This window comes from Penicillium soppii, assembly GCF_028829465.1.
Source record: "Penicillium soppii strain IBT 18220 chromosome Unknown utg000002l, whole genome shotgun sequence".
In the NCBI taxonomy this organism is placed as follows: domain Eukaryota; kingdom Fungi; phylum Ascomycota; class Eurotiomycetes; order Eurotiales; family Aspergillaceae; genus Penicillium; species Penicillium soppii.
Genome location: NW_026643232.1, coordinates 1,682,350 through 1,698,262, shown reverse-complemented (window position 1 = coordinate 1,698,262; position 15,913 = coordinate 1,682,350). Strand labels below are relative to the sequence as shown.

The 15,913-nt window shown below is 47.7% G+C and overlaps 7 protein-coding genes across 7 annotated transcripts; 3 read left to right on the top strand and 4 right to left on the bottom strand.

The window, feature by feature from the left end:
- Nucleotides 1-467: 467 nt before the first annotated feature.
- N7529_001986 (uncharacterized protein) lies at nucleotides 468-2,847 on the top strand (the record flags this gene model as incomplete). The annotated part of the gene is made up of 5 exons (XM_057237517.1): nucleotides 468-633; nucleotides 684-1,114; nucleotides 1,178-1,307; nucleotides 1,344-1,570; nucleotides 1,638-2,847. Exons 1-5 carry the CDS (start codon nucleotides 490-492, stop codon nucleotides 2,845-2,847), a joined length of 2,142 nt encoding a protein of 713 aa, XP_057102204.1. The 5' UTR covers nucleotides 468-489.
- A 388-nt stretch (nucleotides 2,848-3,235) lies between these two features.
- On the bottom strand, nucleotides 3,236-3,670 carry N7529_001985 (RNase H1/viroplasmin domain-containing protein; the record flags this gene model as incomplete). Its single annotated transcript, XM_057237516.1, has 2 exons — nucleotides 3,236-3,551; nucleotides 3,600-3,670. The coding sequence occupies 2 exons, from the start codon at nucleotides 3,668-3,670 to the stop codon at nucleotides 3,236-3,238; spliced, it is 387 nt and encodes a 128-aa protein (XP_057102203.1).
- A 7,588-nt stretch (nucleotides 3,671-11,258) lies between these two features.
- On the bottom strand, nucleotides 11,259-11,792 carry N7529_001984 (uncharacterized protein; the record flags this gene model as incomplete). The annotated part of the gene is made up of 3 exons (XM_057237515.1): nucleotides 11,259-11,406; nucleotides 11,466-11,682; nucleotides 11,732-11,792. 3 exons carry the CDS (start codon nucleotides 11,790-11,792, stop codon nucleotides 11,259-11,261), a joined length of 426 nt encoding a protein of 141 aa, XP_057102202.1.
- A 45-nt stretch (nucleotides 11,793-11,837) lies between these two features.
- Nucleotides 11,838-12,350, bottom strand: N7529_001983 (uncharacterized protein; the record flags this gene model as incomplete). Its single annotated transcript, XM_057237514.1, has 1 exon — nucleotides 11,838-12,350. One exon carries the CDS (start codon nucleotides 12,348-12,350, stop codon nucleotides 11,838-11,840), a length of 513 nt encoding a protein of 170 aa, XP_057102201.1.
- A 725-nt stretch (nucleotides 12,351-13,075) lies between these two features.
- Nucleotides 13,076-13,588, bottom strand: N7529_001982 (uncharacterized protein; the record flags this gene model as incomplete). The annotated part of the gene is made up of 1 exon (XM_057237513.1): nucleotides 13,076-13,588. The coding sequence occupies one exon, from the start codon at nucleotides 13,586-13,588 to the stop codon at nucleotides 13,076-13,078; it is 513 nt and encodes a 170-aa protein (XP_057102200.1).
- A 951-nt stretch (nucleotides 13,589-14,539) lies between these two features.
- Nucleotides 14,540-14,776, top strand: N7529_001981 (uncharacterized protein; the record flags this gene model as incomplete). Its single annotated transcript, XM_057237512.1, has 1 exon — nucleotides 14,540-14,776. One exon carries the CDS (start codon nucleotides 14,540-14,542, stop codon nucleotides 14,774-14,776), a length of 237 nt encoding a protein of 78 aa, XP_057102199.1.
- A 120-nt stretch (nucleotides 14,777-14,896) lies between these two features.
- Nucleotides 14,897-15,547, top strand: N7529_001980 (uncharacterized protein; the record flags this gene model as incomplete). The annotated part of the gene is made up of 1 exon (XM_057237511.1): nucleotides 14,897-15,547. One exon carries the CDS (start codon nucleotides 14,897-14,899, stop codon nucleotides 15,545-15,547), a length of 651 nt encoding a protein of 216 aa, XP_057102198.1.
- Between the last annotated feature and the right edge of the window lie 366 nt (nucleotides 15,548-15,913).

Here is a 15,913-nt window from a genome sequence, read left to right as displayed (position 1 = left end):
GCTGAATTCAAGTTCCCTCCCTTTTCGCCCGGTCCATTTGAGCGCCTATAAGATGCTTCGCCTTCCCTCCCCTCCGGTGTCCTTGCACCTCCCATTCTCTCATCCTCGTTGCCCACGCCTCGAGACGACCTCGACTTTGTCGTTTCCCACAACATAAATTTCCCACCTCAGTCTTTGTTCTGTTCTCCTCCATGGCACCTACGCCTGTACATCCGGCTCAAACCGATGAGCACCAATACTGGACCGATCCCATTCTTTGCGAGGAAACTCGAGCAAGACTGGAACATTTTCGCAGTCTTGGATAGCTCCCTCCAAACTTTAAGCCAAAGACCTTAGAAGGCATCGCTGTCGTCGAACGTTATTGGCGAAAGTGAGTGCTCTCTTGGTCGGGAAAAGTCTTGTGACTGAAACTAACACGGGAATAGATATTGCATTCAATCGAACGAGGATTATGTGGACTTTATTCTTTTGGAAGACCCGACGATCTACATGAACTTGTTTGATTGGATGTTCAAAACATCACGAAAGAAACTGCTTCAGTCATATGATGAATACTGGCGACGCCTTTGTCAATACTTCGAGCTATTCGCCCGTCGCCGCGTCGGTGAGGATGCCCGTCAACAGATGCGACGAGTAAGTCATATCCTGTCTGTTCCTAATAGCGTATGCTTACCTTTGGAAAGTTTCTCGAAGGTGTATTCCCAGCCGAGCGCAAAATTCCCCGACGAACAAAGGACAAAAATACTCTAGATGTGGATGCTTTTGGTGTGATTTACCGGCATCACTGGGTCCATTCGAGATTCTTTCGTCACGGGAGCATGATTATTCAGTTTGCTACAGTCCAGCTCTGGTCCGCCATTACAGGCACGCGACCTGGCGTCTTGCTTCCTCAAGACACCTCGTCGCCTGGCAATCCAGTTTTGGGCAAACGCAAACGGGATGACACCTTCCAGAGTGATCTTCCAAAGCACATTTCCTTGAAAGATCTTCCGGACTCGGTCTGCTATCGCGATATCGAACTTTTCTACCTGAAAGACCTTCAAAGTAAACGTGATGTCCTCTGTGCCATCATCGAGTTTCGCAATCTCAAAGGTCGACCGGAAGGCGCTGATGGGTAAGCTGAAATTTTGAGTCGAATTTCTCATGAACCAACCTCGATACTGATCCTTGCCAACAGAACCAAATTCTTCATGTACGGCGATTATCAACTGGCATATTGCCCGATAGCTCAGATCATTGCGTTCGCTTTCCGCGATGGAGCTTTTGCCAATGCCGACCTCACCCCAGAGCTCATTTGGCGGCTACGAGTTCCAAGAGGCAGTTCATCTCTTCCCCTCCGGTAGAAGCCCGAGGTTCTTAATGTGCCTCTCCTTCGACGTCTTGGACGCACTCCATACGGCTACGGACTCGATGGGTCTTTGCCAATGACCTATGATTCAGGTCGGCAGGCGCTCAAGGAGTTGGGTCGAGATGCTAGATTCGAAGACGATATTGGGCATTACAATTTTCGCCGCTGGACGGCAAATGAAGTCAACAGCATGTCACTTGCTGAGCGCGATATGATGGATTCGTTTTCGCTATGATAATGGGATCTCTCGCAACGGAGCTGACTATCTACTCGCAGAAAATTTTACCAGCCAGGAGCGACAAAGGGTGCTCGGGCAGTCTGGTGACGCGGTGTTTGAAAAGCATTACCAATCACAATTTATTGCGCGCGACCTTCAGCATGTCGTTCTTCTTCGGCCCTCCCAAGAAGGTCTGGTACGCTTCGCTGGGAGCATGCTTAGGAAGAGAGATTTATCGGCACCATCTGATCTTACCGAAGCTCATAAACGTGCTATTTGCCAAAACTCTGAAATTCTGCAACTGAGACGCGAGAAAAGAGAGCTTATGGCGGAGATGCGGTCCGTGACTGGCACAATCAAGAACGCCCGTGACACCTTTCCACGCCTCTTCCAAAGGCATGAGACCGTCAAGAAAGATCTGGCCAAACTTCGGAAATCATTGGCGATCGAAACTCGCGAGACAGCCAGAAAGGACTATTTTAATAATGCCCCCGTGCTTGAAGTTGACCGACAGATCAAGCAAATGCTTCTCGGCGAATCTGATGTTGAGGAACGCGATGCTGATAGTTCCGCTGAAGAAGACTGGGAGCTCCCTATCCCGGACTACGTATTTCCTGAACGAGCTCGGCTTGTGGAGAACTTTTACGGTCCTGACGCAGAAGACTTCCATGAGGACAAATTACTTATTCGACGCATCCAGGTTACCAAGGACATGGTTGCGCTTTTACTGCTTTGCGAGCCGAGCAGGCGAGGCAACCGTGTCAATTGGGATCTCGATGAAGAGGGAAACATACCTATCGAACAGCCCAAGCAACTGGCGTCTGATGATAATACACAAATATGTCCAACAGATATTTGCATCATCTGCTTTGGTGAATCTGGTCGCTCGGCGTCGAACCCTCCTCCACATAAATTTCCTTCCAAGCGACCGGACTCACTTCGTCGTCATCTCATCGACTCTCATCTGCTTCATGCACACGACGGGATCAGCTGTAACTGGGAAGCCTGTCTCGATCTTCCCAAGTTTGCCAAAATCACCGAATTCTTAGCCCATGCTAATAATGAACACAAATATGATGTCAATATTAAACTATGTCATCTCACCGAAAGGCCACGGGTTAGCCACGGCGACGGTTTTTCTAGGGAAACCTCTATGGAATCTGAGAATCGGCAAGGCACTGAAACTCCCGCCTCCTCTGTCGATTTTGATATGACAAATATTGATCCTCGATTGATGAGACCCGGCCCTATCATTGTCGTCAAGCCATCAACCTGCCTGTAAAGAATCGACATTTCCGTCTCTTCTGGATGTCAAACAACGAGCACCGATTCAAAGTTGGCGGAGATTTCTACAAGGCGAGTGAAGAGGGGAGCCACACAGGCGGCATATCCAGAACCTGGTCCTAGGCTGGAATCTTCATCACAGCATGCGACGCGCTCGTCTCGAAAAAGAGGGCGCCCAGAAGAGCAGCTTGGGGGGTCGCAGAGGGGTAAAGGACGATCAGGCAAAATGAATGCGTCCACTATCAAATATACGCCGCGTCGGTCAAAGCGATTACGAGCTCGGTGATTTATGGCCTTGGTAATAATTCTTTTTATTTGTACATTCGGGTGCATTTCAGAACGTATCAATAGATTGATTGTAGATCCAGGGTCCAGTAAACGAAGCTTCATATCTTATGTTCTTCTTTGATAGCCAACTTTTCAAAGTTTAGAAGGTTAAGGTTTTCCTCTTTTTCAATCCCACACAACTTGATCTCTTTGTCGTTTTTCCCCATCATATTCTCATTGTCTCTAATTAAAAATGACTCAACATTAAACTTCATATTACGAGGCTTCCATCCATTCTCTAATGCTTGTCTGATGGCCAGTCGCGATACGTCAGCGAAGGCATCTTTCCAACTTGCAATAAAATCTTCTGCTTCTTCTTGGGAGCTAAAAGCCTCATAGCAGGCTTTTGTCCCTTTGGTGGCATTTTCTGCACTCCTATTCTAATTAGATATTGACTTTGCATACGAAAGGAATGAAACTTACTTCCAGTCGGTGAAAATGCCAGTAGCCCTGCCACCAGCTACAGCCCAATGTTTGCCCATATTCACTGGCATGGTATTTTGTTTGGCGGAATTTTTGATGGGCATATCAAAATCTTTGATTCCTCTTTGGAACATTCCATTGCAGGCGGCCTCGAGTGTTTTCAACTTTTCATGATCAGCGCCTTCGCATCCTGTCACTCTTGGATGCGCTTGGCTCCTAGACAGATAGGACATCAGCGAAAAAAGCGCCACTTTTCCGGATTTGATCTCATTTACCAAGAACAATATATAGCAGGCTTGTCAACTCGACCTTTATAAACCGCATAGTAAAATGCTTGTGGGGCCATGGCTGAATTGAGTTGTTGTGAAGAACTGATATGCGAGGGTTTTGGTTTTAAGTCAGCCAAGAAAAGAAAACGGGATTAAGAGTTTGGATTTATACCTCAAAAGCAGCGTGGGAGAGAGGAGGGCCAGTCCGTGGGTAGCCGGCATAGGGTATTAACTGCCAACTCATAAATGAGCTGGCGTGCCAGAGCGTTAGTGCTTAGTCGAGAACGGAGGGGAAGAGAGCACCCGAACGGCGTCCAATCAAGAAGTTACAGCATTTGATAGTCCATAAATTACGGTGGCGTAGTTCTAGCACTGCCCTCTAGCCTCGAGTAGTTGGCTGTCCTTACTACACACTGGACTCGCGTCGGATTCCATAATGCTGAACGTATCCGTAGATAGGGACAGCATATTCAGATCAGTGATCAATATTAAATAAAGCTGTAGTCGACTCTAGATACAAGACGTAGCGCGAGGAAGCAAAAGAAAGGTAGCTTCTTCGCGTTCAGGGGAACCGATATGCACCATGGGGGTCCCGCAGATCATATCTCCAAACATCCTGTATGCTTCATGTATATCACTGAAACAGGCTGAAATGATTCCTGTAGTAGACTTGGGGGTCGCCTGGGTATTAGGAAATGGGCGTGGTGTGGGGCTGCTGTTTGGCCAATAGTTTCAATAAACACGCCAGTTCTTTCACTGTATTCACCAAGAAGCCGTTGAGAAGGCCCTGGATTTCGGGAGAGTGGTAATCAACAGACTGAGAATAAAGAAACCAAAAACTTTCTAAATTAGGGATCGTCAGGTGTGTTTTGAATGTATACTGGATCAGGTCCGTCAGAGCTAGACCCGATAAAGAGAGGAAGGGCGACAATATCTATGAACCTCGGGCAGAAACTTAAAGTAACCCGGGACAAAGTGGCTAGAGGTGGCCGACTATTGGCCAGAGGTATTTAATATAACATATTAGTACTCGATACCAGGCCATCCAGGTTAGTAATCCAACCGAGTCGCCAGTTGATGGATACTGAGCCCAGCTGGCCCATAGTCCCAGGTGGCTCACGAGCCACCGACCATGGGCCATTGCCTTGGGAACAATGACTGCGGTTTTGGGGCCAGTGGTCCAGTGACGCACGTCCAATGCCGAGGAGCTATAGTGGGAGGGCTGTGGTTCCATAGACAAGGGCCCAGAGCAGCCGATCTGGGGCCAAGTACTTCGGGCTGTGGATTTGAGTCCAAGCTGGACGTACGTCCACGGCTCTAGGTCTAGCTGGGCTCCAGGTCCATTGACTGACGGCCGCGACAGCCCAATGACTGTAGTGGCTCAAAATCTTCTGACTACACTCTTCACGAGATTGAAATCCTGTGAGTTTAGTCTCCCCTATAATTTCTATATACTATAGCTGGTCTGTTTTGATTGCTGTCTGTTTGTCAACAATCTTATCATTCGTCGACGAACTATATAACGTCTCTGTTTCCGGAGTTCAGAGTAACACTAGTCCAAAAATGGAATGCCCTGCCAGAAGAGCTTGATCGCCTTTGGACTATCTCAAGACTTATGTAGGCCTAGAATTATTGGACTAGAAGAGAAGTGGTACGAAGAGCCAATTCATATGACGTGTCGCTTTCTGTGTCGCACTCATTGCCCCACCCGCTATCTCCTGCTACCCTTTTCGCTTTCACCGCATTTGACCGAGCGCTTTGATGACTTGCTCAAGCCACCATATGGCTGTTCCTCTACAATCCAAAGAGCACGAATAGTCCCAAATGCGAGTCGAGAATAAGCCTCCCTATTCCAAGATCTCAGCATTAGCGGCGAAGGATTGTACGTAAATTTGGCGGCAGCTAATCGTAGTTCTTAATCCCAGGCTCTTTTCTGTAGAAACAAATCTCGCATGGCCTTCTGGTTAGTATCTTAATTGGGTCAAGCGTCACTTTGAGCAAATGTGAAGAGAAACGCTAACCGCCTCTGGCTCGTATGAAGCCTGAGGCTGCAGCCTCATTCAAAAACGGGTACCTATGCAGACTGCAAGGGTTCACGCATGCATTACGTGCTTCTTGCCAGATCACCTGCATGATGCACAATGCATGATGTGGCATGCACTTTCTGGATCAAAATCGCTGCAAGCGCAGCGCCTTCGCCGCCTCGCAATCTGTGATCTTAGCGATCCTCCTCCTCAAACGACACCTGGGGATCAGCAAATTGATCATCGACTTTCATCGCTCTACTCTGAAAATGTTGGCGAACTCTTCAGCGACCACGAGCAGCAAAACAACGACGCGAACAGTTCTATTTTACAGGATGGATCGAAATCAGATTCACCACTTTACTCACACAAATTCCTTCTCGAACCAACCCTAGCTTCAGACACGCTAGGCCAATCCTGGAATAGCTGTATTTCCAATGTCGAATCGTATGGAAGGAGAAAATCAGGTGATATGAGGTTACATAAAATACCGGTAATACCCTGACCATGAATACGTTCAAATTTGGCAGCAATGCTAGCCAAGCCAGAATGATAAGGATACGCTTTTTCGCGAATCCGGCACAAAATCCTTCTATGATTAGAAGACTATCTAATTAAATGTACTATCAAAATGACACTATGAAGTGGGGCTCGATGCACAGCAAATACATCATATTCAAGTACCTTACTCATCTACGTTCAATATTCAACATCTCTGTTTCCCACACCAGCAAAACTTCAGAAGTAGATACGGTGCGGTGATGATTGAGACCCAGTATTTGGTTTTGCTTGGATAGACAATCTCGTAGTAAACCGAGGGCTTGGGTATCATGACCTGAAGACTTCCAGGTGAAGGCAAGGTTGGCCATGCTCGTCAGCGTGTCGGGATGGTCCACGCCGAGTTTCGTCTTGCTCGTCTTCATGACCTGCACGTCGAGCTGCTCTGCCTCTTCCCATCGACCCTGGTCCCTATATGTCGATGCCAGGTTGGCCATGCTCGTCAGCGTAGAGGGATGGTCCATGCCGAGTTTCGTCTTGCGAGTCTCCATGACCTGCACCTGGAGCTGCTGGGCCTCCTCCCATAAGCCCTCAAGCCAGTATGCCGTTGCGAGCATGGCTGCAGTATCAAGAACATCTTCATGGTCTTCGTCAAATAAAATCATCCTTTGACCTCTTGACTTTCTTGCCATTTCTCTTATATCCACGATGTTGCCACTCTGCCACGCATGCCATGCACCTCTATAAAGCAACGTAGCCCATTGTTGTAGACAACGACGTGATTCAGGCCGCTGCAACATTGCGGATTTGACATGAGGGAAAAGTGGCCTACATCTCTCCCAATTTTCGTATTCACCGGTGGGAAATTCGTCGAACAGGATGCTAATGACTTTATCCTTCCATTTGTCAATTTGTCCATGAGATTTCAACCACGCGCGCGTAGTCAGTTGCACCAGCCGATGCATCGAAAAGGAAGTGCTGTTTTCTTTATCGCCTCACGGTCACTCCTTTGGAAATCTCTCAGGTATTACGACACCGAACAACGAGGCGCCCGATTTCGAATATAGCTAGCGGCCTGTACGATCGCTAGCGGCATAACATCTAACGCGTTCACCAACTGTTGACTTTGTTCGCTTTCCTTTGGTTGTTCAAGCTTTTTTTTGGAGGAGCTCTAGTGCTTCGGACCTTTCCATGGGTTTAACCTCGATAAGGCCCTTGCGATCGACTATCTTCAATGCAGCCTCCCTAGTCCGACTCGTGATAATGATAGATCCATTTCAGCTTCTAGGGACATATTCTAACAGTGGTTTTGTCGAGGCGGTCGTTGGGCCTCTCATCGAATCTCCCTTGCCTGCCACCGGAACCGAACAAAGAAGCTGATCGTCATCAATGTTACATGCCCATTTTCCTATCTTGCCATCCCGAAGCCAGTTTTCGACCAATTTGAAAATGTTAACTTTGGGATTTTGACGACCCGGGATTTTAACCTGGTCCGCGATGTCCCAGAAACTTTGCTCGAACCGGGCTTCATTACTCACATGAACCCAAAAAACCCATGTTTCCGGGGACTTGGATCGGACTTGATAGGAGTGTTCGATCGCAAGTTGCGATTTTTCTCGACTTGTGAGCAATAGACCACGTAAGAGCCGCAATAAATTTACCCAACACCGCCAAGGCCAACAAGCGCTATTCTCGACCCCGCGACCGAGCTTTTACTATAGATCTGATCAAGCAGTGTGTCGCGCCGGACAAAATCTGGATCGCGCGTGAATGGCACCGTTGACAAAGGGCTGGGTGGAGTTTCTGGTCGCTCTAGAGGGAAGCGGCAGTCAGGGTCGGCCGGCCTGGACATTGCTCCGTTCCTCTGACTTACCGAGAGGCAGATGGAACTCTGCATTGATGTAGCCGCTGTTATCTCCAAACTGAAGCCCATGATTATTGCCACAGAATGATACCGATGTCATGATCAAATAAATGTGCCTCGTTTGTAGTTCTTGAAGGGCCGTTATTTTATCTGTCTGACTCTCAGCTGAAGGAGGGGCACATCCTCGGGCTCACCATCAGGTGACTCCGGGCGCTAGGACAGGGAATAAGATTGGCAGACAGCCCAACTCGAGCCTTCTGTTGGCCCTGTGTGGGGTGAGGTGGCCCTTTTCCCATGGATCAGATCGACCCGAGCCAGAAAACCCAGATCAAGCGCAGCACGCGATAAACAGCCAGATCCTCCAGATACAAAGAGTGCGCTTTGACATTGAAATTCTATAGTAGCTATCTCAAATGCACAGTATAAGCAATAAAGGATCACATTCTGGTTGTTGCCATGGTCAAGCTAGCACAGGATGCTCCGGTCCTTGCAACCGCCATGTTTTGAGGTCCTCAACTTTCAGATGGGCCACCAAGCTCCCAAAAACTGCAAGATCACCAAATCACGTGCATTTCCTAATACCCAGCATGCCCCAGACCTTGTATGTCCAAACCAAATCTTCATCTGCCCTCTGAACAGAGGGGTGGGCAAAGGTGAGCAGGCCTCCTATGAGAAGGCCAAGCCTGCTACATGATGCAAAGAAACATTACCCACTAGTACTGTCTCTATACAACTGGCTCACTCGTAGTGGTCACTGTAGATGGCAAGTTCTGGACAGGGTTCGAATTCCTGCCACGTCTCCGAACGAGCTGGCTTGTCTGCTGGTCCAACGTTCTAGAAACTCCGGAGACCTTACGAGTCTAATACATAAGCTATTTTTAAGCTGTTACACCTGTACTAGAATACTACCAAGAAAGGGGTTCAAGGGCAGAGTATCCGTAATAGGTATAGCGTGTTTCGGGTTCGAGAAATAATCTCTGTGCGCAAAGTGGTGAAACTAATTTCGATCCTCCCTGTATGGAAACAAGAAACTGTGGTTCACGTGCTGGTGGACTGCCCGAAGTTGAGAACCCTGCGCAGGAGCTACGGAGGAAAGTCGGCGACGCGTTCAACAGCGTTTCGATTCTTCTGGGTGGTAGTGAAGATGGTAAGCATGGTAAGCAAAATACTGCCACGCGAGCCACCACAGTTGAAGCTGTACTAGACTTTGCGGAGGCGTCACAGCGGTTTCAAAGTCGCGCGTCATGAGGACAGCCTAATAGCAAGAACGGCAATTGGCCAGGGCAGGCCTTGACGAGGCTCTAAGTTCGTTGTCAGGCAGTGGTACGCCCTACATGTACATACAAGGATACAGATAGTTGCGGTAGCCTGCATATCGCTCAGCGATGGGTCGGGGCAAATGATTTAACACACACACACACACCCTGTATGGAAAAGTGGCCTCGCCAGACTCAGCAAAAAACATTGTATTGTAAATTCTCATTTCATCATCGCAACTACCTTCCTAATGCATGTTATCCTTTAGCTCTCCATTTCTACCAACTTGCTTCGGAGTTCATTGATGGTGGCCTCGCACGTGCGTATTTTGGTTTCATATACTGCCACTCCCAGGTTGACTAAATGTCGTAGTTGCGAATCTGTGGAAACTTTCATCTCAATATTCGCAGATTTCAAAAGTCCGAGAATTTCAGCTAAAAGTGGCTGATCCGGCACTTCCACGTGGTCAAGACGTCGTTTTGGTGTTGGAGAGATAAGTGACGATTCAAAATTCAAGGTTTGACGTCTTCCCTGAGTATCATGCCCGGACACCGGAGTAAGGAAGCCTAGGGTTCGTCTTCGATTTTGTTGAGGGGTCCGGGGTGAGGACTTCGATACCCTTGCTGTGGGTTCATCCTTTTCCCAAAGGAAAAACCCACAACCTTCTGTATTGTGACATCGCAGAACTATCCTCGTGATTAGAGATCGTTCTCATAGGCACAAATGCTAACTTACATGTATCGCCCCTGGTCTGGTCCGTTTTTGAGGTGAGATGGCTGGCTGGGTCGCCGCACCCGCAGTACCACTGATTGTCCTTGAATTCCCCCATCTCATATCGCGAGACTTGAAACTTGTTCTGAGCCATTTGAATGTTCTTATTAAGTCGATAGCGAGTGATGGTTATTCTAACGTTAGCATAAGAGGATAAAGCGACGACATGTGGGCGCAGTCGGCGACTACTGCATTTAAACAAGAAGTAACCCCGCTTTGACTCATATTGCAGGTGATCAAGCCAGTATATGGCATCAAATGCCAAGAATCTCCCCTTTGGGTAATTTTCTCGGTCTCACAGGCCCATGCCAAGAATCGCCTGTTTAGGCCTCGCAATATAATCTCCAAGCTTTGAAGCAGCCCCAGTGATGCGATCATGGTCTGAATGACACGTAATGGCTTGGAAATTCTGCATCTGCTTGCCATGACTCGCGTTATTGACGACCACAAACTCGCCAACACGTCGCAAACTACCCTGCACTTGCATGCACAAACCGCCTCACTGTTTCTTCCCCTCATCATGAGTCTCGGTTTGGTGGCTTCTGATGTACGTGGAGTGAACGCGTTTGTGAGATAATCACGAATATAGAAGTCCTGTCTTCTATTACAGAAACTGAAGGCCGATCAAGTTTTCGGACTCGAAAGAAAACTATAATTTTTGCCCCATGAGTATCATAAAACGGCCTGCTTGGTATAGACTAACCACCAGTCTGATCTACCTCTGCGCCGGAGCTACCCGCTGATGACGAATGGATGCTGAAACTTCCTTCACTGTATCAAGAACCGACAATTGCAGCATTAGAATCGTAGCAACAAGAAGACAATCAATTTATATTTCCATGATCCCTTTGAGATCGATTGATACGTCCGGGATCAGCTGAACAAATATTCGCGATGATCGAATCGATGAATTACAGCTGGCTGGCCTCATTCATGTCCTCATTTCTCCGTCACAATGAATAGCACCAAGTTAAGTTCAATAATGCATGCAGATGGCACCATGGGAAAGGTTCTCCAATGATGATCCCGTGAAATCTTGAAGATCCAAGCCCTCGAGAGGATCTTTCAGTATCGCGAAGAATGATGCGAAGGATGCGTCGGGGCAATCGTGGAAATTGCTGGACCTATAACTCGAATAACTTATGTTCGAGCCATACGATCGTGGGGATTTGAAGGCCAGTACAGTTTGCACCAGATCATGTAATTCAAATTCAAGAAGGGAGCCTTGGGATTTGGTGAAAGCAGATTACTGGACTGCATCTGCATAGTTAGAGTCCCATACATGAACGAGCGACACTCAAAATAACAGCCCCGAGTGCCGTCTAAGAAGGCACCCCGTGTTTCATGAAGGGTAATTACCAAGTTGTGGATGGCATTCTCCCTAGATTTGTTTATTGAAACTACCATTCAGTTAGAGATGAAGTGCTTTCAGAAATGACCCGCTCTTACCAATGACATTTGTAAGGATCGGAAGTCCAAAGCTAACAACCCGGTCGTCACTTCTTGACATCGCAAGCAAAGTTGGTCTTTTGAACTGAGTGTGAAGTTGAAAAAACTAGGTATTCCATAGCCATGGAATCAAATCTCGAGAAACTGTCGGAGCTATGTTCTCCTCCATATTATCGATCCAAATATCTTTCATGATATATAAAGCCGTCTTGCATTCATAGTAGTCTGCTATCACAGAAACCTTGGCGAGAGTCAGCTTCCGCGGTATATAGTAGTATTGACCATGAATGGCACGGAGTAAAATCAAAAATGCTTCAGTATCCCAGCTTTCTGCAGTGATTTCCACTGAGCCCTTCTGCAAGTAAGTAATGCTTTCTTTCCAACCCCCAGTCAATAATTTCTTGAAAATCGAGGAGGCAAACATTAAATGCTTCGCAGATACTTGAATGCGGACGTAATTCAGTGTGCCAAATTCAGCAGCGGACTCTTCAGCAGCAGGTTCTTCGGCAGCGGATTCTTCGACCGCAGGCTCTTCGGCAGCATGTTCCTCAAGAGCGGTCTGAGCCTCTCCATATTTCCTCTCCTTCTTCCTTTTCTTCCTCTTCTCCTTACTATTCATTGCTTTCTCTTCGGTAGGCGGCTGACTCTGCTCTGGCAGTTCGAAACGGAAAGTCGAAAAGTTGAACAATGTCACAGTGCTTCGAAGGCCATTATGTATCTCCAGTGGTATGTCAGAGGCTTTACCAGTGGCGGTATTTTCAAAAGGTTGTGCAAACGAACAGTCTCTATATCAAGAAGAGACAGCAGACGAAAAACGTGTTCGTGTGCAATTTGTACCTTTCAATCAAGCAGACTCCGCTGAAACTACAATGGATGTAGCCAAACTTGTCCGACCAAATAGTAGGAAAGACCATAGCAGCAATCGCAGAATCACCACCAGCCTACAGGCGCTAGAGCTTCATCTTTTTCCTTTCCGTCGTATGTGGCTGTTTGAGAGAGCATTACTCTATTCGCGCTCTCCTCATAACCCTTTTGGTCCAAGACGACGATATCTTCCCCTGGTACTGGACCCATAGCTTAGGTAGGAACTGAACGTCTTGCACACAATATTCCTTGATATCATCTGGAAGAGGGCGGACGTTGAACACATCATAGCTGCCCCCACGCTCTGGAGCGAAGAGCTTCAGCCCTTTTTACTTTGATGCCTTCCAAGTTCGCATTTCATCAGTCGTGAGAGGAGCATCCCTATCGATGCATTTTGCCAGTCCGCTGACGTATTTCTTCGAGTAATACCGGGTTGCCAATTCCATCAATTGAAGATCAATAACCCCGGCAAGTTTGACATTAAAATGATTTAAATAGTGCATCTGAGTCGTTTCGGACATCGAAGAAGACCTTAGAGATATAGGGTGATTCCAATATACCTAGTAGGGTCTGGTCATTGTTATAAGCCGGCTGCAAGAAAGCCTTCTCCTTAAGAGTGTATATATCGACCAGATAGGTTTCGTCAAGCGGAAGAACGTAGATTTGAAGGACCGAAATGCTACCGTGTCTTGATATATTGACCCCTTCAAGATCAATATAAAGAGACGGCGGGTTGGTAGGTAAGTCTTGCAGTTTCCCAACCAGACTCGCAAGCTTAGCTTCGGTATCCACAAATTCGGGACCCCGGCCGGTCTTAAGATCGAGTCTTTTGAGGGAGGCCTCGAGAGATGGACTTCCTAAAATCTCTTCAACGGTGCGCCTGCCTAAAGATACGGGGTCTGGACGCCTAGCAGGTGACGTTTCGGAAGCTATAGAAGTTAATGATACGCCCAAATACATCGGCTGCGGCCAGATGACATACTTACCAGACATTGTAAAAATGCAGCTTGTGAAGTATCTCTTTGAATATCCTACTGAGAACGCACGGAGATAAATCTTCAATGGCCGAAAGTCTTATACTGCTGACTTGATGACCAGATGTAAGAGTGCAGGATCATCTCCACACTATCCCCATCGAACACATCTCAAATGTGCGTGCTGTTCTCCTAGGCTTGGTCCAAACAGTCGAGACCCAGCCACGTTAATAGCTGACAATCACCATCTAACACGAGCGCGGGAATCTGACCGATACATGGTTCTCATACTGCCGACAACATTGACACGAATCACTCTTCGCCACGTCGCGCAGTACCGGAGTACTTTTCATTCTATGATGAACGGCACAGGGAGATAGACGTCTCTAAAACAATTAAATCGTGACTTTTGAACAAGATTAATATGGGCTCTGTGTCATCTCTACAGTACGATGGCTGTCCTGGGAGGGTCCATGTCAGCTTCCCCAAGTGACGGATTTCCTTAGGACTTGGTAACGAATGAGAATCGCAGTGGATCACAGAGGCCAAAGCTATAGAGAAACAAGTTGCGTACCAGGATAAGTTCTTTACGGCGTCATTACAGCCTTCTTTTAGATGCAAAAGAGAAGGCTGCGCGTGACAAATAGACCAAGATATGAGAGAATGAAAGAAGATTTTGCCAGATTCTCTCTTTATTTGATCTGTTTGCACGATGGATTCCATCGGTTTCTAAATAAATTACGGTACTATAACAATGACCCATTTTGGTTACCAGTGAATACATACAGGCATACATGGATCAACCGGGGAAGAGCTAAAATTAGATTAGCGTGTCTCTACTTAGGGTCCGGGAATTAAATTTGTAAGAGTTTAAAATTGAAATTGATTTCGCATACCACTGCACTACGCGGAATTCCACTGTACTACGCACGCGAACGTAAGCCCAGAGGCTCGAATGGACGACTCCGCCATGGAAAAGGGTAAAAAGGGCAGGAGACCTTTCCCTGTCCTTCGTCCCCCATCTTCTCTCCTCAAACCCGCCTACCCCACTACTCTACCCGCACAAACCGCCCCGCATCACGCCGATCAGCCTTATGACCGTATCTCGACCACCCACGGCACCATCGCCGCCAGGGCTGTCTCATTTCATGGACAGCTCCTAAGCGGCGTCACCCCTCTCCAACTAGCACAGAATGGCCTGTATTGAAAGCCACTAGGGCCGAACAACCGAGCTGCATGCTGCTTTGCCTGTGGAACGACAACCCCTTTAACCACATTCTTGCGAGCCCCCATCGAAGAAATACCGCGACTTCACACAGAGAATTGCATGTGGCAGATCATCTATCGCGAAATAAAATCACATTTCGAAAACCCCGACCCAGTGTCCCAGTCAACAAATACTTCGGCCAAATCAACACCTACGCACCACCACCTTCCCTCCAACAGATTACCCCCGAAGACAACCATTTCGAACCTCAGCATACAGTACGAGAAATCTCCAGCGGCCGGTCCTACTACTCTTACCAGACCCCCACCAACCCCGCTACCTCAACCGCTACCGTCGCAGCAAGCCGGCTCTCCTCACCCTCTCCAATTGGCACAGACTGCTACTTCTCCACCTCAACTCCAAAAACCGACCTACGCCTCGGTCATCCAACATGCACCCACATCTTTAGCGCAACCGACACCTAAAACTCACCAACCCGCACCTACCCTCAAATTCACACTCACAATCGAAGATCTTCATCGTCGTTTTCACAATAAACCGCCACCGTTCAAGGACGACAAGAAAACCAGGAAACATCCGGCTAATCGAGCCCGCAACAAACCAGCTTCGGCAACACATTCTTTAGCCAGATTCTTACACTCAGCATTGCCCGCATTCTCGCGGTTCCTATCAGAAATGCAGCCAAATCCGGACAGTCGCTATCCGTCTCACTTGAGATTTCACAGCAGCCGCGCCATGAAGGCAGCCTAACAATGGGAACGGCAATGGGCCAGGGTAGGCCGTGACGAGGCTCTAAGTTCCTGTCAGAAAGTGGATCATTCTAAAAGTACATACTCGGATATATAGTTGTCGTATACTGCATATCGCTTTGCGAGGGGTCAGTGTAAATGAATTCTACTACTACTACTACACTGTACTACGCATGCACTTTGTTACTGACTGGACTCCTCAGTTCGTACTTCCTAGGTCACCCTCAAACGTAACGAATCTAAGATTCATTGAATGGGGCTAGAGGCTCCAACAGCCGACGAGTATTTAGGAACAGGTTTCGAGAAAGCCTCTTTTTGCACTATCAGGCGATAGGTGCATATCGTATTGCTCTTGCTGAGCAGCTGC